The 23,707-nt window shown below is 38.9% G+C and overlaps 1 protein-coding gene across 1 annotated transcript; it reads right to left on the bottom strand.

Moving 5' to 3' along the window:
- Window positions 1–3,846: 3,846 nt before the first annotated feature.
- On the bottom strand, window positions 3,847–15,543 carry LOC145495418 (adhesion G-protein coupled receptor D1-like). Its single transcript, XM_081475030.1, has 15 exons — window positions 14,636–15,543; window positions 14,191–14,298; window positions 13,448–13,538; window positions 13,155–13,245; window positions 12,631–12,680; window positions 11,673–11,799; window positions 11,137–11,252; window positions 10,403–10,505; window positions 10,168–10,318; window positions 8,520–8,601; window positions 7,839–7,905; window positions 7,066–7,148; window positions 6,035–6,155; window positions 5,903–5,944; window positions 3,847–5,458 (listed from the first exon to the last, which is right to left on the bottom strand). Exons 1-15 carry the CDS (start codon window positions 14,724–14,726, stop codon window positions 5,342–5,344), a joined length of 1,440 nt encoding a protein of 479 aa, XP_081331156.1. The 5' UTR covers window positions 14,727–15,543; the 3' UTR covers window positions 3,847–5,341.
- Between the last annotated feature and the right edge of the window lie 8,164 nt (window positions 15,544–23,707).

Here is a 23,707-nt window from a genome sequence, read left to right on the forward strand (position 1 = left end):
AGAAGATAAAACTGACCACAACAACAAGCGGCATTAATATTAGACTTCGTTAACACGTCATTGCTACTCACTCAGAATCAACCCAATAAATAGAGCTCCTTTTGTGACAGTTGGAAGCTTCATCATCTCTCTTCAAGCTGTAGTTGAACCAAACTTCTTTCATTTGATGAGATGTGCACCGTAGACAGTGCAATTCTGTATGCTTCCAACCAACTTTGCTTTCTCAATTTTCCCGTCCAACAAGGATATTCTTGGTTTTCATGTGACGTAGTCATATTCCAAAATTAGAAATTATCTTTCCTTCTGGGGTTTCAGTTTCATCAGATAACAGACCCAATAGGAACGTGATGTTTGACAATGGTTTAGCTTTACAGAGTTCTTCTTTTTGTAATAGAGCACTCCAAGCTTTTGCGTTGCGTGACATGAAAATGGCTGCCCGAAAAGACTGTCGCGAAGGTCAAAAGATGAGTTATCGCTTTGGTTTTTGCTAAATAAATGGTGCTTGCACTAGAAGAAGCATTTATTTCAATGTGTCGGAGCTCTAGAGTAAAAAATTTCGTTTCAATAGCAAAACTCAACGACAGATGTTTTTGTTATTTTACGGCCGCCATGTTTGTGCCCCTCCGAAGGGCACAAACATGGCGTCTCCATACAAAGCTATATAAATTTGGGTAACACACTTCTGCGAATAACGGGTGAATGAAAAACAGCACAAACCTGATTCTTGGCAAGGTTGTTTGTATAGCAATCATCTATAGTATCCCAGATTCTTGAATTTATTTATTGAATGGTGACGATATTTAGTTATGATCACCTGACTAGTGAAAACCGAGAATATGAAGGAAAACTGCAGCCAATGGAACATCGATTCTAGCTCGTGTTTATTGTTTCCAGTCCTTTACGACGCAACAATGTATTTATCATGCGAAAACATTATGTCCATTTTGGTCGGTTATTGTACGATTATGACATGTAATGGTACCAGATGGCATCTACTGAATAATTGTAAATGTCAGCTGTTCTTTTACCTGAACTTCGTTTCTGTAGGAAAATATAGTTGTAGGAAAATAGGGGGAATGAAGGCTTAATTCCAACGATCGCCCGTATTCCAATGTACAATGGATTTTGTTTCTAACAAACGCAGCGCCCCTACAGCAAAAGTGAACCCCTCGGGTGTGCAAGTTGATGGGAGGGCGGGGGGAGGAATGCCCCATAAGAGTTTTTTTAAGTTTTGGAAAGGCGATTTACTCTATTTGTCAACTGCGTGTGTCCATCATCTTTGACGTTGCCATGGCAGCGACAAGTTTTGGCATAATTCTGTATTTTGAACATTTCATAAGCTTTCCGGCTTGATTTTGCGATAATTTCCATTCGTTGTTGACTTTTCGAGAAAATAGTGAAATCCAAGATGGCGGATCCAAGATGGCCTGTCAAATGACGTCATTATTAACAAAAATGGTTTCATTTTGTAGAGCAACCTCTGACAGGGCTATCTAATCGATGTAAATTTATCTCGCTGTGCCCTAACAGAACGAAAACCCAGGGGAGGGGTTCCATCCACCCCTCCCCACCTTGTACCACGGGGGGGAGGGGGGGAGGGCTATTAGTTCGCTTCATCATCATCATCATCATCTTTATTTAAAAACACGGTAAATACATCAGGCATTAACAACCTTGTACGTTCGATGGTTAAATGACTGACACAGGATAGACTGTTTCGACAAGTAAATTATGTGGTCTTCTTTGTTATTGAAGCATAATATTGAACACATTGATTTGGAATGATTTCGCCCTAGGCGCCCAAAATATTTCATACATACCTCCTACTACTTGTTTAGTTATTTACTTGCTGTGAATGTTGTCGGAATTGATGTTCAGGGTATTGTTGATGTTGATTTTGCTGTTGATGTTGATTTTGCTGTTGATGTTGATTTTGATTCTGATGTTGATGTTGATGTTCCTGTTGCTGTTGGTGGTGTTGTTGATGTTGCTCTGCTAAAAATGTTTTTATTGGTACTGCTACTGCTGCACTGGTGCTGTAGCTGTTGGATACAGCAGGGTCTTCAATGACTACATTACGTTTGCCTTCTTTTATGCAGCATATCCACGTGAAACCCGTCATCCACGCTTTTCCCAGAAGGCGGTAAACAGCTGGCTGTTTGCTGTAACTCTTCTATGAAATCCGTCGCTTATACAGCACCGTCGTCAGTGGTGTTCCAGTCCCATTGGGATGAGTGAAGCCAACACTGATTCTATTACCGTCTTGGTACAGTAGGCATCTGTGATGAATCTCGGCTATGCGGCTTGCAATCTACACAGTGTTTTAGTACTTGTGTTATTAGGATAGGACCATTTTTGAACCACTAGCTAGCTTGGAAAAGAAGAGGGAGATAGCTGGGAATGGCTACCGCGGGTTTGGGTTGAAGCGATAAAAGAAATCGTAAGACTTGTCGAATTTTTCCTGTCGGGAGAAAAGGATGGTAACAAAATGTGCACACTTGAACTTAGAAAAGAGTAAAGAATTCTTGTGAATGATTAACAACGAATAATACTTAGTAAATACTGTGATGTAGTAGTGGATAAACTTTTACCGCTTCTATACCCAACATTCTTTTATAAACAAACCCATAGATTGGTCTCGGGTTACAGACAGATGATCACGATTTTACTTTAGATTGAGAATAATATTTCACGTATAGAAGATAGCATTTTAAGAAGTGGCATATGTTATTGATAATGAACCTTCTATGAAGTTACATTGTATGTTAGTAACCTAATGTCATTATTTGGTCAATGTGTACTTGGTTGCAAGATCGACCGTCTGGTCCGGTTCCAGGGGTGAAGTGAGCAGATATAGTTCACAACAAATCCATCGCTGAAGCCATTTTTAACATTTTAACATTGAAAACTGAGAGCAGCTTAAGAGTAATAGAAAAATGCTAAGATTTTTGCTTGCAAGATGGCATAAGACATGCCCTCTACATATCATATCTACGTCACGAGTTGTCGTGTCTACAGGGCCACGTCCACACTACGCCGGAGGAATTTGAAATGGCAGCTTTATTTTTACGGTTGGGGTCACCGTTACACTAATCCGGACCGAAAACGGAGCTTTTCGAAAACGCTCTTCAAACCGAAGGAATTTGAAAACACCAGCTTTGCGTTTTAGTGTGGACGGAAAACGTTTTGAAAACGGAGCTTTTCAAAAACGATGGCGTCACGATAATCACGTGATTTCCCTAACCGAGTTTTACCCAAACACAAATCCAAAATGACCTTTGATTGTTGTGTTTTAAAATTTCTCCGGCGTGGTGCATGTGCAATTTGTACCTAAGTTGTATCGTAACGGGCAGTGGCAAAAATGGAACCTTACGAGACTTCCATGTGAATGAGCTTAAGAATATAACCGAAAGGCATATAAACTTTGTCTTTTTCGTTTTAGTCGGAATCCCCTTTCCAAAGGTTCCTTGAACCGGAGACGTAGAGCGAGTTCCTACTGGACAAAAAGAAACAAAGTGTTTGGAACTTATAAGTATTTCGTATGGTCAGCACTTGCCGCTCTGCAGGGTCGTCGTTCAACTTAGCGAGAAATGAGACTAGACTAGAATCGTAATGGTTTTTTTACTACTTTGTTGTTTTTGCTTACATTGAAGTTGATTTATTCAGCGTTCAAGATGATTCAAGACCCCTCGGGTGTCTAATTCTACGTTTATGATGTGGCCATTTTTTCTATTTATTTCTATTTCTTTTCCGGTAAAAGCATTCGCTGAAACTTAACCTTCTAAACGTAAATAACCTCGGTTAGATTGTAGATAGTTTTCTTTACTTTATTTTTTATCATTATTTTTACTATATATTTGTTTGTTTATTTATTTTTTAATTTTCGCAAGGAAAAGAATTTTCTGAGTACTACGTACCGAGGATTAAAGTTCCTGTAAGGAATTTTAAAAACCTTCTGAGAATGTCATTTTATAGCATCTTGCCAAAACAAACCAGGAAAATGGTATTAATCTAGAAGTGGAAAAACTGAATCAAAGAGGGCTTTTTTCATAAGATGGGCACGATTATCCGTCAGAAAAAGGCAATCTTTTTGTTCCGTGTTTAATGTTTTTCACACGCTTTATTTCAATTGCGTTTAAAAATTGATACAAGTGTAAAACTGATCCGCTCGCAACAATGACGTTAGGCTAATCTAGGCGGATCAGTTATTATCAGATTACTTATATTAGATTACTTAAAAAAAACAACAACAACAACTAGAGAGACAAAGCAAACAGAAAATATCAACATTACTTTTAAATTATAAGACGTGAAAATAATAACATGTAGGCATCAACCATTTTATCAAGTTGAGTAGAGAACAACAAGCCATAAGAGTGTAATGTTGGTATTTCTTTGAAGCTGCAGTGATTTGGGGACCTTTCTATAGCTAATTATTGTTTACATTTCCTTCTTTTATCATTGAGGTATTCATAATAACTTCTTGACGATTACAGTTATGTTACAGCAAGAGATTATAATCATATTCTCTTGGTTACAGTTCAATTTTTCCGTAGCGTTTTGTAACTGTTTTTGTAAGTATCTGCATATTAATTAAATTGCGTTTTCCCATTGTGATCATAGCTGGATTGGTGATAGCTAATTAAAAAAAAAAAGTATTAATTATTGAAACCTCGAAACAACGATTTAAATTAACAACTTGCATGACACAGGGTTTGGTATACCGTGGGATTTTCAAAACAATGTTCCTTCGTTGCCTTAGAAACTGCCATAAGAGGCAACTCTCTTTCCAATTAACATTTCCAGGAAACAGTAGCGTGTAATTCTTTAAAAATGTCGAATGTCAACCAAGCTTCTAGGAGGCCAGGACGCTTTTGGCAAAAATACAGCACTGCATTATTTGTCGTCTCAGTTGAATATACAAAGTAACGATAATAACATTCTGTTGCCAAAGCTTGATGACAAGAGAGTTATTTATCGAGTTCGAAAAGTCCCATGGTACCTTTAAAAGTACACCGTATGTCTAAAGTTTTAACCTAGTGCGTGTTAGCTCAGTGCTGGTGACAAAGAGGAATGGAGATAAACATACAAGAGTTCTTTAACAATATCCCACCAGTTTTATTACTATATAGTTGTACTTGTTGTGTTACAAGAGCATTAACTTGTCAATAAATTCGCTTTTAACTTGTTTCAAACTTTCTCGTCCATTTCTGACTCCATTATATTGCTTGAAAACAAAGGCAATCCCCTTGAATATCTCCTTGCTGGAAAACGAAACAAAAAACCTAATATTACTGTAATGCTATCTCAATTATTCTTATTATTTTGGCGTTGGCAGTCCTCACGAATCATTCCGGCAGCTCGAGGAAGCTACATCACAGCTCTCTCCGGTTGGTGTTGTTCGGTTGTCAGAATACAATTTCATCCTTTGGAATCTTCTTTTGAAGCGCTCCCGGATCTACAAAACCCCGAAGAAAAAAAAATTAATTAACGCGTTTCTTATTTTGGTGCTAAGTCAATTAGACAGCGGCTATGGACTGATCTAGGAAAATCAGGAACAAGGGTTCGTAGCATTTGGCTTGGCACGGTACGTTATGGGTGAGGGATCTACTCCCCCGGAAAACGAAAAAATTGTCAGGCTTTTTGAGATCTTATGTCTTGTATTCTGAGAGCATTTTGAGGAGGGAGGGTCTCTTAATCCACCTTTGGCTAATCAATTATATATTGTCCTGTATTCCGGAAGCATTTGCGACGGGGAGGACCTGTTAATCTATCTTTGGCTGCTTGATTATTTATTGTCTTTATTGTTGTCACACTCAGCTGTTTGACAATGTCTGTTATTGATGAGGGAGATTCTATACAAGTTTTAAAGCCCCCTTCAAACATTTATCTGCTTACTTACATCGTTATTTCTCAGGCAATGAAAAACGAAAATGGAGAATCCCTGTGAAATTATTGAAATATAAAAATAACGTTAACAAACACAACTATCAAGACTAAATACAATTTTACACTCTCTTGTAAAGCACTATACCTGAGTGGAGTTCAGGATTACAAATACGTAGGTGAAAGCGACGTGTAATGGCGACAGAAAACCAAACAGCCACGTGACACCCAACAAGGGAACCAACACCACGAATGCTTTGATGCCAAGTCTGCAAGAAAACCACAGAAAGAATTATATACTTATTGAGGACAACTGAAATATATCTCGATCAGTACAGCTTCTTATTTCAAGAAGTTTGCTTTCTTGTCTTTTTGCCTAAGTAGTCAGCATAAGGAAGCAGTAGGCAGCTAAAGTGGTATTGGCAATTTTTAAGGAAGATCGACATTTTTCTGGCAAATGATTATTTTGTCGCTCTAAATAAGAACACGTCCTTTTCTTCTTGTGATCTACTCGTGTCAAAGATTCTTCTTAGCGACATATCCACTAGGCTCGATTATCAGCCGATGTTCGGGAAACGAGGCCGCTCTTCTCTCGGGAAGGAACGTAGACCAGACACGGCGAGAGAGCGGCGGAAATCGAGCCTACATGTCCACTCTCGTGAAATTTTGAGTAGGTACCCATGAACTGAATGAAAGTAGGTCATCATGTTTCGAATTCTCATCATGTCTCTTACGGTTTGTCTCAATTATTTCGCCATTTCCACACCCCTCATAATACACCCTGTTGCCCCCCAAAATTCTGGATAACCTTAAGTTTGTTTCCCATTTCCTCTGGGTATCAAAGTCGTCCCAAGAGAAACTGAAGACAATGCTTATGCAAAATTTTGGGAGGTGTATTATGGGGGGATGTGGAAATGGCGAATACACGGATTCGGCTAACGTGTTAACATCCTAGCTTGTTTTCACCCAATTCAGATCATGTGATGATTCATTTGGGAGGTTACAATCGTTCTGTTTGCACATGCCCTCGTGCACTCAGTTACACGTGACAAGCTGAACACTTGTACTCTCAAATGAATCATCACATGATCTGAATTGGGTGGCAGCAAGGATAAAAACACGTTAGCCCAATCCGTCTATTTGATCTGCTCTATAGAGGAGTTGGCTTCGAAATCGCACCTGATCTGCTCAGACTGGTTTTCCTTGGCGTGTTGCATTGTCATCATCTCTTTGATAACTCGCACCAGGATAAAGGTGTTAAGCTTCAAAAAATGGGAGCAAATAATCTCAATGCCATTTTACAAAAATTTAATTTTCACTGATGTTTTGGACTGGTGTTACCCTTTTAACTCTCTAAGATGGTAACGATTTGTATTAATCTCCAAGGCCTTTTAAGGTTCCCAGCAACCAAGTGTATAATAAAGGAAGATTTAACCCTATCACAGACAGACCATGGTGGTTAACAACAGTTTTCAGCTCTTTCCAAAACCGACACTTTACTTTTTATGAGAAGAAATACGGAAACCGGGATAAGCTCCGGCCTGATGGGCCACTTGGCTCGTATGCAGAATTCGCTTTTAACCATAGCGTTAAGTGCTAATACTCCAATAAAACGTAGACGTACTCAGTGAGCCCTATTTTGAATAGTGGAATTGTATCTCAATAGGACACAACTTTTTGTAAAGTTTTACAAACATTTTTAAAGTTTGCGATGGCTCTTAACCCCCTTCACAGAGGATCTTTGTATCTTAACTTGCTTATCACTATTACGAATTTTTGTTTTTTCCACTTTTTAATAAAACAAGTATTCGAAGAGCGCGTGTTCGGTACGAGATGGCTAAAGCTATCTCGGATCTAACGACAATCACATACTGAGATCTTTGTATGGATAGATGGAAAGTATTTGAGACTATAAATTCACATTCCAGAGAATTAAATGTTCGTTCACTTACAAGTTCGACGAGCCCAACAAATGCGATAAATATCCAGATCAGATTGTTAGTGGAAGATAACCAACAGCTTAGAGTAAGATAAGAAAAACGTCGCTAACAAACATTACAATGAAGGACTGAAGAGAAACGCAAAAACAAGGGTGATCTAAAGGACGAAAACGATGTAGTTTTAATTGTCAAAAGGAATTTCCTGGAAATTTCTTATATGTGCTTAACATTTAAGGCCCGTTCATAATAGGACGAATAAATTTGAAAACGGAGCTTTATTTCTACGGTTGCTGTCTACCGTCCACACTAATCCATTACGAAAACGGAGCTTTTCCGGCGAAAACGCTCTTCAAACCGGAGGAATTTGAAAACGCCGGCTTTGAGTGTTAGAGTAGACGGAACACATTTTGAACATGGAGCTTTTCGAAAACGATGGTTTTACGATAACAATGTGATTTCCCTGCTCGAGTTTTCCTCAAACACAAATCCAAAATGACCGGTTATTGTTGCGTTTTTGAATTCCTCCGGCATAGGGTGGACGGAAAACATGCATTTGATGCGTTTTCCTGAGAATGAAATTAAACCTCTGTTTTCAAATTCCTCTGGGGCGTAAGTCCTTGGGGAACTAATTAATCCCTCCTTCCCCCGATCTGAATCAAAAAAGAAAAATCAAGAAGTGTTGTGAGTTCTTACTACTTATCGCTGACGAAACTCTGGATTCCATCTTTTCCTGCAGCAATGCCCAACGATAAGGCTACAATAACGGCAGGAAGTCCTAAAATGAGAACAAAAATATATTTTTTTAATATACTTCAGTTTCATTTCTTTAATCGTGATGTGATTTCAAGACTTTGACCTAAAACCGCAGATAATGTAAAACAGGAATTCTGGGCTATCGGTACTTCTAACTTAGTGGGGAGTTTTGAAACAGGCCTCTCAGGCCTCTTAATCTAAAAAACTCACTATATAATTCCTTAATTTAAAAAGGAGTATAAGCAGCACCTCTTAAGGTCATTCCTCACATTTGCATTGCGCATCCTTACTGCGCATAATTTATGGCGTCATTAGCGCGCGCTCGTGCACGCGCATACTGAAAACATGACGGATTTGCCTTGATATTGAGCTCTGTCAGTTGAAAAATGGCTCTAGCTCACCAACGAGCACGGGCACCCCAATTTTTTCTCCAGTCATTGTAATCAACTAATCATAAGCTTTGCGTGAGAAAAGACTGATCTAATTTCTATCGCTGAAAATTGAATAAATAAGGAAAATGGCAGATACACTGTGGTCTTTTCTATTTTGCAGTCGGTAACCACGTCAAGAAATTTGGTTCAAATTTTTAATCAAGGATTAAGCTTTCTGTCTGAATCAAACTTAAAACGTTTATTAGTGTCCGACACATTGTATTGACTGTAGTTTAATGCGTGTTCTTATGAGTCCGGGCTCACAAAGATGTTACAATTACTGGGGATGCGTTCTTATAATAAGCATTAAATAATGCCAAAATGAGGCATTTTCAATGCCTCACTGCTCCTTAATGAACATGGGCACCCCCCTTTTTATTTCAAAATTGAAGTTATCATATGACAAATATTCAGTGGACAAAATTTGAACAAAAATCTATTGTCACTTTTATTTCAGAGGATTCACCTTAGATACTTAATATACATGTATAATTAGGAATAGTAGGTGTATTTCTTGTATTTCCATAATGTATTTCCGTAATGTATTTTCAGTAATGTATTTCCAGTAATGTAGTTTTGCTCTCCGCATCTACTTTAACATGGTGGTAACCTGCTCGAAAGCCAAGGCCACTCGGGTTACCCCACATTTTTTGTTATTTTCTCCATAACCATACCGTAAATCCTCGAATTAGCGCCCTCCCCCTTCATTTTCTTCTAAGTTTGAAATAAGCGTCCCAGGCGCTAATTCGAGGATTTACGGTATGTAATATTTGTTTCGTTTCCCATATTTATTTTGTAATACTGATATAAATTTTAAAATTCTGTAAATAGTGGACCATAAAAATTGATTGATTGATTGATAAAACTCTCTTTTGTTATTATTGGTGGGTTTAAAACTGTGTACATTGATTTTCTTCCTAATTAACCCTCTTTTAGGCCCATGTATTGGGAACCTTTAATTTGTTGTCCTATAGAAGGGTGCACTTCTGTTGGCCCTGCTTAATGTGTACTTTTATTGCTCCTAAACTGTTTTCCCTTGACAATGTTCATCCATTGGACCAGATAGAGAACAAAACAGTGGTTGATATTGCCTCTTGTCACAGGAGCTGCTGGAAATTATTTATAATAAATCACAGTGTTTTGCTGATTGCCCTTACCCCAGGAAATCCCTTGATATACCCGCATTTTGTCCACGATGTTGTAGACCTTGACAACAAACAAGTAAAGGTAGATTCCTTCGACGAACATCCAGCAGAAAGCTGCCATCAGAAAATACTGCAGAAGGGCCGCCACGGCAACACAGGCATCCTGCACAACAGAATGACAGGTAAGAGTAGTTCAAAAGACAAAAGACAAAACTCACGACAATTTTGAATAAATAGCTGTTCTCACTTTGTTTTCTGTAGCATCAATTCCGGCAAGGAAGATGACATGTCCTGCTCCAATAGCAGTGGTGAGGCTCACCCGGATGTGGGACAGAGGTGTGTGCCGGTCGCTGCCAGATCCCAGATAGATAAATGAAAAAAATATAAAAATATAAAAAAAAAATAAGGCAAATAAGCAATTCAGCTTAAGAAAGACAGAAATCAAGAAGATTAGACAGGTGAATATTTTGTTCCCGTGTAAGTTTGTGACTTCAAGGTGCCAAGACCATGGCGGGAATTTTGAATAGTGGCCTCACCGGTACCTATATTGTATTGTTCTTAGCACACCGGTGAGAAAGAAGGACTTTGAACGTGAGGTTTCTTGTTCAAGAACAAAACACAAGGAACCCCGCGATACTTTATCATGAGCTCCGCGCCTGGAGTTAGGTCACTGCGCCTTTTATCATGGCCCCGTCCACACTTCGCTGGAGAAATCTGAAAACCCATCAACTGGGAAAAAATTCTGCAGGCTAGGGGAATCACATGCTCCCCTTCCAAAATGTTTTCCGTCCACACCAGAGCGCAAAGCCAGCATTTTCAAATTCCTCCGGTTTGAATAGCGTTTTCGAAAAGCGCCGTTTTCATAACGGATTAGTGTGGACGGTAGGCCTAACCGTAGCAATAAAGCTGCGTTTTGGAATTTGAAATTGGTCCGGCGTAGGGTGGACGGAGACTAAAGTAGAAAGTATAAAGACTACGTACGTGAGCAGGAGATAGCTGATTACAGTGAGAACAACTCCTGTTAGAGATAAGGACATTCCTACGCGCGTGAGAACGGTCAGGATTTTGTCGTCTTCTGTCGATGGCTTGGTTGGGCCCTAAAAGTAAATAGAAGACGTTCACTTTTCATTTAATAAACTGCAATCCAATGATGTAATACGAATTCAAAACACTTGTCAGGGAAACATTCCCCTGTAGTGTGGCTGTTTTTTAGTGCCCAGGTATTGACAGCTTTAGCAACAAAACAAATGTTTGAACGCGTGAATTTTTTTCAGTAATCACAACTAATTTTTTTTTTTATTATTTACGAGTGACCTCCTTGGATTTGTCAAGTCATACTTGACGACGAAAACCATCGTACACTTTCTTTAGCACAGTCCAGAAAATTCAAGCTGGGAGCTTTTTAACGCTTTTTAACTCTCAAATTGTCAGCTTTTACGGCCTTAATTATGCACTTTCCATAAAGGACAGGCCACATCACGCTCACTTTCAATTTCTTAAGAAGAAATGAAGCTTACCCCGCTGTCGCCGCTGTCGGCATAATCCATGAGGACAGCAAAGTGTGTCAAGTGATTACAAAGACATTCTGTCAGGGAGCTGTTTATTATCCTCGTTTGACATCCTTGCCCTGACCAACCCTCGGGACTATAGATAAAAGTGTTAACACTTTCACTTTCAAACTGGAAAATATCGATTATATTTCTTATTTCGCCATGATAATTTGTGCTAATTCTTATGTCTAAAACTTTGATTGTACAGATCGAACGCATCATTTTCACAATTTGACCTTCTTGCATAACAGGTAGATTTGTTTGCTGATGGTGCAGCACCAACTCGCATCCCCCCCTCTTTCCCCGGGTGTTTTATTTATTCCTGGGGGATAAAAAGCGGTGGGGCGGAGGGGGTGGGGTGGTGGTTAGATACCATACAGAGATCTTCTCTGTCGAAACTTTCAGTAGCTGCTCATTCATCCTTCGTGGAAATTTGCTTTACATCAAATGTTTCTTTACGTCATTTGACATCACCATAGCAACCGAGCTTCGACATGAAGGTGAAGCCAAATTTCGTCTGTTTTACCAGTTTTAAATTTCGTGTTTTCAGTTTTCTTTTTTGAGCAGCATTGCCGAATTAGTTCTTTTTTATGTTCTGTGATCTCTTTAAGTTATATTTTCATCAATTTACAAAAGTTTTTACCCCTTTGAGAAAACCCTGAAATCCAAATTGGTGGACGTTATTACCTCAAATGACGACGTCATAAAACGCTAAAAGCAACAGAAATAACATATTATTTTGTAGAGCAAGTCCCGGGTTATCTATTTAAAGTAAAATAACTTTGAAATGTTCAAGGAAGAGGGGGGAGGGGGGAGGGGGTTTCCATTTCGTACCAAGGCGGAGGAATGAAAATGCTTGTATCTGTGAGGCTAAACACAGTTAGGATTGTGTATAAATGGAGACTGAGTTGAACCAGTTACTTACTTTTCATCTGAGAAGTTCCAAAACACACATTCTCTATTTTTTCCCACCGCCTAGAAACAAACACGTTGATGAAATTCTTACTTGTAGATTTTGCGCAGCTGAAGATCTTTTTGCGGAGAAAAAATACGGTGAAATAAATGGAAGGAAACATAAAAACTAACAAAAAATTAATAAAGTGTCAGTCAGCCGGTCTGAAAATATCAACGACATGCACTTTGACGGTAGCTGAAAAATAAAACCAACGGAATTAAAAACAGGTAGAAGACCCACTTAATCAAATCTCCAGGAAAGAATATAGAGGTGAGGTGAATTGGGGACCATCACAATACAAACTACATAAAATTCTTATTATTAACCATCATCCTATTTTGATTCAGAAGGGCTCTTTTAATGGTCTTCTCAGAATTACAATACTTTGCAGGCCCAAATGTCTGGACAGGCGTAAATATTAAAAATCTGAAGACAGCTTATGAATACGTATCAGACAAATACAACACAATGATGAGCAAACACAGTTTTTTTACCTCAGTGCTCTCGAAAACTAACGTGACGTTCTCCAGTAATACACCTGGCCAAGGGTATATTACGGCTGACATTATTATGCTATTGAGCCACCTGAAAGAACCAAACAAAGGAATAAAAGCGGGACGCGTTAATTAACTTACATTGAACAATCATTGTCAGCTCCTTTAAGATCATGGAAGGGAGACTTCTGAACCCGATCCTATTAAGACCAGGGACTTTGAAGGTTTGTAACCTCCCGACCCCTCCCCCCACCTCCTTTTTCCCACCCCCGTTAGTCTAGCTGTATACACACCTAGTCTGGTTTGTTTTATTGCTGCCAGCTGAATGGTTTGACGTAAGCAGTTCATGGATGTTGTTGTACGTGACACCAAGCACCACAGAGCCTAACTCAAAAGAGCAAGAACAAAGCAACCAAGCATTAACCATTTCAATCTTTAGTTTTAAATATTAATTGTCCTTTCTGATTTCTATGCATCTCTTTCAATATTCAGAATATGATATTAATATATGTAGGTATTTCATGACATTATAGACTGAAAGATCAAGGTTCAATCATGGACAAAAGTCCTGGGACAAATTTGCATTTTGGCGCCTTTGCACGCACGCCAGACGCGAATACAACCCAGTCATCTGCCAAGTCCCGCCCCCTACCCAACGTACAATGTTGAAAACTAGTACCTGCAATTTCTCCTGAGTTTCAACATGGTATTGGGTAGGGAAGGAAGAACAGCAACGTGTCTTTGAAAGGATAGCAATGTTTTTTTCGAACTTCAGTTGTAAAACTCATAATTCGTTGCGGATAATTCGATTGTAGAACTGATTGCTTGACTTAATTCAAGTAAAATACGCCTTTTTTAAAAATGAAAAATCGAACATGGCATGCTCAGTTCCAGGAAAATGTGTACAGTAAATGCAACAAAAATATCATCCGTTGTGAGGAATGACGTTCAATATTCCAGTCTCTTGTCCTAACACTGTGAAGAGAAGCTTTTATATGTCCGTAATAATGGACAGTTTTCAATGTTCTGTACCAACCGTTGTAAAAACTTCTCGATGGGATACTGATGTAATTTCCTTTAGGTCCGTTCAGAAGAAACTCCGTCTCATTGCGCTGGTGCCTAAAAACGCGTTGAACGCGAAAATCTGCAAGGCAGAAGGCAACGTGATAGTCATTGATCTTGCAAAACATAGAGAAGAACATCAAGGAGTGGCCCAGAGGCTACGGAGCGGTGTCAAACGTGCATTAAAAAAGGTCAAGAATGACTTTCCTGCCCTCTCCTCCTATTCCTCCTCCTCCTCCTTGTTCTCTTTCCCTCCCTCTCTCCCTCCCTTTCTCCCTCACGCCTCTGCGTCCCCCTTTTGACCCTGGCAACTTGAATTTGCGTGGAACAGTAATATTATAACTTCAATTTGAAACACCAGGTGGAAAATCTCACGTCCTTCTACAAAAATTCCCACGCAAACCAAAAAATTGACTTACCAAATTGGTTGCTCTCGTATGTGAATTTAGGACTTGAGTCATTGAGTTTTTCTTCCGCGAACCCGATAAAATAGTCCTCGAAAGCACCCATGGCGAAAAATATGTCATCTGTATTTCCCTCGCTTACATTGTCCTGTCGAGTAACATTGTTTGATATGGTTCTGAACTCCTCTATGGCGGTGTTAAGCGCAGAAACTGCGCGCTATATTGAGGTTTAAGATAAGAGGGTTAATTTAGTAACTTAAAAATACTTCACTTTCGTTTTTGTCTATAACCTCCAGGGGGTAATAGGCCGGAAACTTTCAAATAACAAAAGAAAAATTGGTTTGATTTCCGTCCATCTCCCTCTCCGCCTGTACTCCGTACCTTAGAGAATTTTTAACCAATGGGTCGTGATAATAGCAGGCAAGTCAAGAATTTAAAGAAAACGGCAAAACCTTTCGGTTTCAAAGACATGTTTCGACAGAACCTACTGTCATCTTCAGTTGATTAACGTACAAAGCGTTGGAAGTTGAATAAGTAGAAAAATACTAGTTAACCAATAATGAGTGTTCATAGTAACTCCGAAAATGTATTCTCTAAAGTGAAGAGTATGAGATGATAACAACATATCTCGTGGTATAATTACTTCATGACATCCACAGAAACGCGGTGTAAGACGGTGGTGAGACTTTTACAACATAGCTATCGTAGTCTTGGGCAACACCCACATCCCGCTCAGGGTTTGAGTTGAGGGGATGGAAAATTATCGAGATTTAAGTCTATAAATTTTCTACTCCTTACGATTAGACTACCTGTGGGGCGTCTTTCTGTCCAACGTCAATTTTGTACAGCGACGTGCAAAAGTTATCCGTCTAAAACAAGAATGAATTTATTATTATCATTATTATCATTATTATCATTATTATTACTATTACTATTACTATTACTATTATTATAACTATTACTATTACTGTTACTGTTACTGTTACTGTTACTGTTACTGTTACTGTTACTGTTACTGTTACTGTTACTGTTACTGTTACTGTTACTGTTACTGTTACTGTTATTGTTATTGTTATTATTATTATTAAACACGAGTAAAAGAAAGCTCTCATTTTATTGTCCAAGGTGGGAATTCTATTACTATATTATTTTGCTTCCCTTGACTAAGAAGATAAAATTCGCACCATTCTCTGGGGGGAGAAGGTGGTGCGCCATCATCTTCAGCCTAGAAGTTAGTAAAAAGTAAAATGTGGAAAGCCCGTTAAGGATTTTTTGCTCCTTTGAAAACAGCAAAAACTGTTAAACATTAGAAAGTTAAATTCTCACCGGGTACTGTGGTTCCTCTATATCAGGGGAGAATGCTGCAAAAATCAAACAGTAAGTTTATGGACTATGAGGAAACTTCTCGTGAAGTGAAGTGATCTTCATGGTAGGGTCGACACACCAATGACGTGACTTGCCTAGTTCCTAGGCCTGATGTATTTCGCCTCGGTCCGAGGCAAAAAGTGGGGCCTATTTCGAGCCGTTCGTCTCGGATACGTCACCGAAATCAATTGACCCTGAAGGTCTGGGACAAAACTTTACAGGAACTAGGCAATGACGTAACATCGTTGCCTAATTCCTGTATCGCTATTTTTCGGGCAATCACGGTCAATTCATTTCGGTGACGTACCCGAAATGAACGGACCAGACACTTTTTCGCTAAGGACTTGAAACCAATTAAGCACGGCGAAATAATTACTGAAGTCTATGACCTACATGTAGGTAAGTGACTTTGTATCTCTAATTGCATGTATGGCATTGATATCTACCCCCAAAAAGTAAAACGAATGGTAACTTACGTTCGTCTGGCGATTCGCAGGAACATCCCGTAACCTTGAAAACGAAAGTTTTGGTATCTGATGGACTTCGGGAGCAAACTTTTCGGCGTATTTTGAAGGAAGTTTTCCTTATCTCCTCAAATGCTGAACGGAGCTTTTCCTTCCGACATCCCATTTTATTGCGCAGGGCTTGGAAGTTCTTGAGATACTGAACTACTTTGCGTGGTTTGAACTTGGGTATAACTATTGGAAACGTCTTCCAGCGTTTTGCCCCAATGGCATGCTTGCATTTTGAGAAGCTGTCATTGTTACTCTTTGAGCAAAAAATTGTTTCTTAAAGACAAAAAATATATATAAATACATAAGTAAATAAATAAATAAAAAAATGAAGAAAGAAATAAAGAAATAAAAAATAAAGAAATGAAGAAATAAAGAAATAAAGCAATGAAAAGATAAATAAAATTAAAATCACAAAGCGCACATAGATTCTGCTGAAATCTTAAGGCCGCAGATTAGCAACCTGTAGTCTTTAGTAACTGTCACTCAATCTGTCGATGCGCTGTAATATTCCACCTAATTTTCACTAAATTCCTAAGTAACATGGTCCGTTTGTGTGCTGTTGTATGGGTTTGTATTTATTACCTGACCCTGTTATAAATATGACGTAATCACTAGATGTGACTGCGCAGTCTCTTTTTAGCTGATTATGACCATTATGGCTATTTTGGGTAGCCATGAACTGATTTCAAACTTTTTAACTTGAGCAACATTCAGGCTATAGTCGTTGAAATTTAATTTTCTCAGAAACATGTGTCAACTGCTGATTTGGTCGTGTGACCTGACTTTTCCATGGCAACGTGCGTTACATAAACACATGTAGTACACTACATTCCCACTACATAAACGTACCAGTCTAAGAAGAGCTTAGAGTAGAATCTCACGCCCTTGCCCAAAAGGGTAAGAATTTCCTTCTTCTTTGTAAAAAGGGGCAATGAATGGAAGGTTTCTGAGAGTAAGATCGTTTAATATTTACCTAAAAAATCTGGAATTTTCGGTCAGAATGTAAACGGTAAGACAATTTTGGCTCGACCGACCGGAAAATTGCCAAAATAAGGGAAAGCCTTGAAAGTAAGTCCAAAATTTCCAACCGAAATATCCAAGTGGAAAATGCGCTTACCATTTGCAATTCTTCACGGCCATCTTGGAATCATGATCGGGTCGAACTCGTCTCAGGCTCTTTCGGTAAATTTGGGATATTTCAGAAAATGGAAAGTCGCCCTTCGGAACGGAACTTATCATCAGGAATTTTTTTTTACCATTTACACAAAGCGTTGACGAATCAGTTCCCCGAGTAAATAGTAAATAAGCTAAGACTGTTGTAACGTCTAATGTCTACTTACCAGTTTCATTGTCATCTTCGCTGCAGTTGCAACGTGATACTCTGACAGCATAGTCATTTCTCCTGAAAGGCCGGCAAGGATGAACATGAAAAGTATCCATAACTGACGAAGAAGCGTTATCGCCTGAGGCAGCTATCTGGGATGGAAACGACTGGCGGAACATGGCTGAACATTGCCGAGCCCAACGAGCGGTTCCGCTTTCATTGAAACAACGGGCAAATAAGTCGCACCAATTGGAACATTTTTTAAACTGCCATGAATAATAAGTTTTAAAGGGCCCGCATTTTATCTGACGCCAAGGGTTTTCTCGAAGTTCCTTACAAATGTTTTCCTGTGCATTGTCAAAGTCTAAGGGCTCAGCAGTAGGACATGATGCTCCTGAAATTTAAACGAAAGTAATGTTGGACAGCTAACCACTAATAACCAAAAAAGAGCGGTTTCCAATAGCACGTCAAAAGTAAAGCGCAATGGCTCTTTAGAACAATTTTCAATCGAGTGTCGAAAGTAATTAGACAACTACTTTGGTTTTGGGTTTGTTTTTACCACGGTGTGAGATTGACTGAGTCGTCTAACCGATATGAAATTGGTTTGGTTTTGGTCTTACGACACTCAATTGAAAACAGCTCTACTACGCTGACTAAGTAGCTTTAAAAACACCTCCCCCACCCCCAACCCCCCGCTGCATCTTCCATTCAGAAGTAAAACAAAAGCCAATAGGGACTCGCTCACAAGCGTTCCAACGCTTGTCAGCTTTATGTGAAGCGGTGTTCTATTGAGTGTCGTAAAACCAAAACCAAAGTAATCACTCTAGCCAATCATAAAGGACACAGACAGTCCAGTGAACCAATCAAAACTCGTATTAAATGCAGGTAGCTGACGGGAAGTGCGGGAAGACGTGTGCGAGCGAGTTGGCGATTGGTTTTTGTTTTAATTCTGATTGGATGAAAAAGTTGCGTGAGTATTTTTAAGCTAATCGTTTGGCGTATAGTAATGCAAAACCAAGTACTTTTCGACACTAGAGTGAAAACTGTATTTTTTTTTTTGAGTCTTTGCCGTTCTTTACAAAACAACAACGTAAAATGATTAAATTCATCGTAGTCAAAAGAACGTTTACCACGCACGTTTAAATTTTTAGTTTCGAATTAAACGGTTTCTAACATATTCAGTTTTGGGATAGCTCTGACGGGGATAGACAAACTGAATGAATTCAGAATCTTCCGTGATTCGCTGGCTGAATTTATACAATCGACGTTTTCGATGCCGTACCGGCGACAAATTCCCCTGTCTGTGAAATGACAGTGAAATTTACTTTATTTTGGCATTAATAAACTCAGCGGAAGCGAGGAGATAGGGCTAAAAGATCATTCATAATTTGTTTTTATAAAATGAAGGTAATGTTGCATATTTATTATAAAATAACTTTAGGATTGGCAATCAAGCATCTATGCTTAAAATTATAAATCAGTCTGTTAACTTACTTCGCCCACTTGATTTTGTGATCCAACTTTCAGCAACTGAGAAAGAACAAAATGAAAATACAAAGCCAACAAGTTAAAAAAAAAAAAAAAATTCAATATGACATTTTTGTGCATATTTAAAATATTTTTTATACTTCCCAACTTAAAACTACAACAATCTGCGAAAAAAAAAAAGTTTGCTGGAGGACGGCTAGACTTTCTAGAAGTCCTTTCCAATAATTCTTCCCCGGCCTGTTGGTTTCGCCGTTGGAAAGGCCTTTTCCCACTTGCAACGCACCAAATTTTACCGGTGGATTTTTCCACTGGTGACGTAAATACACATTAACCAATGAACAAACAAATACTGACTATACATCATGACGTCGCGCGCGATCAACGACACAACTCTCAGAACAAATGTCTGCTGAGTTCAAGTACTATAAAAACCTTCTTCATTCAGCTTTAGATTTTGTTCTCGCATATACTTAAGGATATGAATTTTATGGAAGCAATTGAATATGGTGTATCCAACTTAATTTCAAGTCTTTGAAAGAAGGACAGGGAAAAGCAGTGGAAGGCTATTTATCCGACCAATATGTGTTTGTTTACTTAATACGGGCGCGATCTGAGCTCCTGAGTGATCCGGATCGTTTGAGAGAATTAAGTTTGGACCTTTCGAAGAAGAACAGAGCCGTTCTTGCAGTTTGTGTAATTGTTGCACTTTTAGTTGTTTTAATGAATGACCAAGTTTCTCCTCTACAAAGAAAGGGCATCGCAGCAAATTTTGCATTGGCCGTTTTACCGTGCTCAAGGGCCCATTAACCGGTCTTTTCGAGCCGTTGCTAAGGAAAATTTATTCTCATATAACCTCATCATTTTTAGTTAGTTCAGAGTTATTTTATGTGTTTTAGCTTTTTCATGATCAGTAACACTAGGGATGACGTCATCAGGCCACGCCCATGGTCATGTGACTAATACAGAAAAAATGCAAAAGCTACCAGGCAAATTACTTTGTCGGCATTTTTTTCATTGATTTAATATTTTAATTTAAATCCCCATTACGCTTTGCATCGATTTTGTTTCATTTCTACAAGGTCAGATTTTGAGAGCTTTTCAAAATATTGAAAAATTCGTAATTTTCTGAAAAAAGCATGATTTCGAAAAAGGAAAAGTTGGCTTTATGCGAAGTTCGTCAAAAAAGGCTCGATTTAATGAAAAACCGCGTTTCCTTTAGCATTTAAAGAAACCGGCAGTGCGCCCGATGTCTTTTGGAAGTTACCCTATCAGCGCGTGCGCAATTTACACTACCAGCGCACTTCGGTAGATCAAACAAAGCCACGCGGAGTTAGTTTTTCTATTTCTATTGCTTTTGTTTTTCTGTCTTTCTCTTATTTTGTCTTTGCTTGTACTTTTTTTACTTTGTATTTTGTTAAACACAATGAAAAACAGCTAAAATGTAAGCGAATTTGCAAGCTTTTGAGTTGTTATTATTTTCCGCGCTCAGGCTGACGTAAGTAACCGGAAGTGAAATTTCACCTCCTCAGCAACGCGCGCGAGCGCGCGCATGATCGGTTAATGTCGATGAAGGAGTTTTGGGAACGGCGCTTTTATTCTCTGCCGTTCGTTGCGACTTCGATTTTCAATGTTATTTAAACAAGAGAGCTTTACAGAATTAAAGTTCTCCCCGACTAAGTCCGTCTTCTTTAGTTTATTCGGATTCTTGTCGATACAAGCTAGATCCACATAAGTTTATAGCATTTGTCAGGCAGCTCTCTGATCGATAGCTCCAGGTGGTTAATCCAGACTAAAACGAATAATTCTCGATCGGCTTAAACACGGTTTTGTCTTTTCAGGAAGCGTTACTCAACGGAACAGCTTTCGCCGTTTGTCTGCTGGCTACATACTGCACTGAACACAAATAAGTTCATTTGAGTTAGGGAACAGTACTCATAAACAATTTGATGGCAATGATTTTCTGCTTTCGCGACGATCGCGCGCGGAGCACATAAGAAGTGCGAAATGTCAATCATGTTTTTCGCGCCAAAAATTTAAACTCTGATTCACATTCCTGCAAGTGAAACAAGTCGACCTCTCGCGACTTACGTCGCTCGCGCTCGCCCTCGCGACTTCGTCGCACGGAGATAAATAAGTCGAGGTTTAAGAAAAGGTCGACTTGTGGCAGGTCTAGAGGACGTCTGGCACGCAAATTTGCCACAGTTTCAAGGTGCACGAGCTGATCACGTGCGAGATGAAAATTTCAAGTTGTTGTTTCCCTGGGGAGCTAATGTCTTCTGTTCCCTCCAGGGAATTAGGCCCAGTCCACATCACGCCGGAGAAACTTGAAAACTCAGCGTTATTTTTACGGTTAGGCCTACCGTCCACACTAATCCGTCACGAAAACGGAGCTTTTCGGAAACGCTCTACAAACCGGATGAATTTGAAAACTCGGCTTTTCGTTTTCATGTGGACGGAAAGCATTTTGACAACGAAAAAGTTGGCGTCACGATAATCATGTGATTTCTCTGACCGTGTTTTCTTCAAACACAAATCCAAAATGGCCGGTGATTGTTGCGTTTTTAAATTCCTCCGGTGTAGTCTGGACGGAAAAGATTTGATACGTTTTCAGAGAGAAACCTCCGTTTTCAAATTCCTCCGACGTAATGTGGACGGGGCCTTCGTTAGTTTTGACCCAGGGAACGCGATACGATCTCCTCCAATCGGAAAACGTCACGTTAGGACGTATAACAACATCTCAAGTTGCTTACCTCAAAGAACAGATGCTACGCATCTTTTAAAGATGATTTCAAATTAAATTCAAAAAAACAGAAATCAACATGATTTTTTTCCGTCTCGTCGAAAAATAATCTTTTTTTTAACTGTTGTAAATAATTAATGCTGTGGAGCATCTCGCATATATGACAAGTTTGGAAATAATGAAATTTTAATTCTATTTATTTTTAATTCAAGTATTTCATGATATATGTCCATAAAAGATCTGTTGGCCTTTGAAAGGATTTCTCTTTTTTGGTTTTGTTGTTCAAAGGTGGCCAATTTGAATTCACGCAACGAACTGACGTCAACGGTTTATAAATGGCGTATTGCGATCAGCTCTTAAAATAAGCACATAGTAAAACAATAACACACAGTAAACCAATAACATTTTACATAACGTAAAACAAACTACAAAAAAAAAACAGCGTCCAAATTGTCCGTACTAGGCCATGTTTCTTCAATTTCCGCTTAACGCTTAAGTTAAGCAAATACATGGCTTAAATTTTAGATTTTATCATTCGTTTTGAATATTTAATGTCAAATTTGTTATAATTGACAGTTTAAATTTGTTTTTACAAGCCAAAGATCCTAACTGACTTAGATTTTTTACACCTATGTTGAAATCGAAAAAAGCTAAAAGAGCATATAGTGATGAATAAAATTGTAAGGGTATTTCTTCACCAGATCATCGTAAACCGTCGTAGGCCGTCGTAAACTGTCGTAAAGCAACGGTATCCGTCGTAAGCCGTCGTTAACTGTCGTAATCGCCAACCATGACTGGGCGGCCATCTGCTGCATCATTTCCTCTCGTTAAAATAGCATTAGAGGCTTAATTTTAAAGCGATTTTCTTTGTTGTTGATGATTTTGTAGTTAGTTTATTTAGATTCTACGTTAATTGTTGTTATGTAAATAAGAAGATAAAACTGGCCGCAACAACAAGCGGTATAATATTAGACTCCGTTAACACGTCATTACTACTCACTCAGAATCAACCCAATAAATAGAGTTCCTTTTGTGATAGTTGGAAGTTTCATCATCTCTCTTCAAGCTGTAGTTGAACCAAACTTCTTTCATTTGATGAGACGTGCACCGTAGACAGTGCAATTCTGTATGCTTCCAACCAACTTCGCTTTCTCAATTTTCCCGTTCAACAAGGATATATGAAGGTACGGAAACTGCAGCCAATGGAATACCGATTCTAGCTCGTGTTTATTGTTTCCAGTCCTTTACGACGCAACAATGTATTTATCATGCGAAAACATTATGTCCAGTTTGGTCTATTATCGTAGGATTATGACATGTAATGGTACCAGATGGCATCTATTGAATAATGGTGAATGTCAGCTGTTCTTTTACCTGAGCTTCGTTTCTGTAGGAAAATATAGTTGTAGGAAAATAGGGGGAATAAAGGCTTAATTCCAACGATCGCCCCTATTCCAATGTACAATGGATTTTGTTCCTAACAAACGCAGCGCCCCTACAGCAAAAGTGAAACCCTCGGGTGTACAAGTTGGGGGGGGGGGGGGCGGGGGTGAATGCCCCATAAGAGTTTTTTTAAGTTTTGGAAAGGCGATTTACTCTATTTGTCAACTGCGTGTGTCCATCATCTTTGACGTCGCCATGGCAGCGACAAGTTT

This window comes from Orbicella franksi, chromosome 8, assembly GCF_964199315.1.
Source record: "Orbicella franksi chromosome 8, jaOrbFran1.1, whole genome shotgun sequence".
Taxonomy (NCBI): Eukaryota; Metazoa; Cnidaria; class Anthozoa; order Scleractinia; family Merulinidae; genus Orbicella; species Orbicella franksi.

Coding starts and splice junctions, on each gene's coding strand:
- LOC145495418 (XM_081475030.1), bottom strand. CDS start 14,726: ATGGGTGCTTTCGAGGACTATTTTATCGGGTTCGCGGAAGAAAAACTC. Junction 10,319..10,402: donor TTGATGCTACAGAAAACAAA/GTGAGAACAGCT, acceptor TCTGTTGTGCAG/GATGCCTGTGTTGCCGTGGC. Junction 7,906..8,519: donor AGTTTCGTCAGCGATAAGTA/GTAAGAACTCAC, acceptor TCTTACTCTAAG/CTGTTGGTTATCTTCCACTA.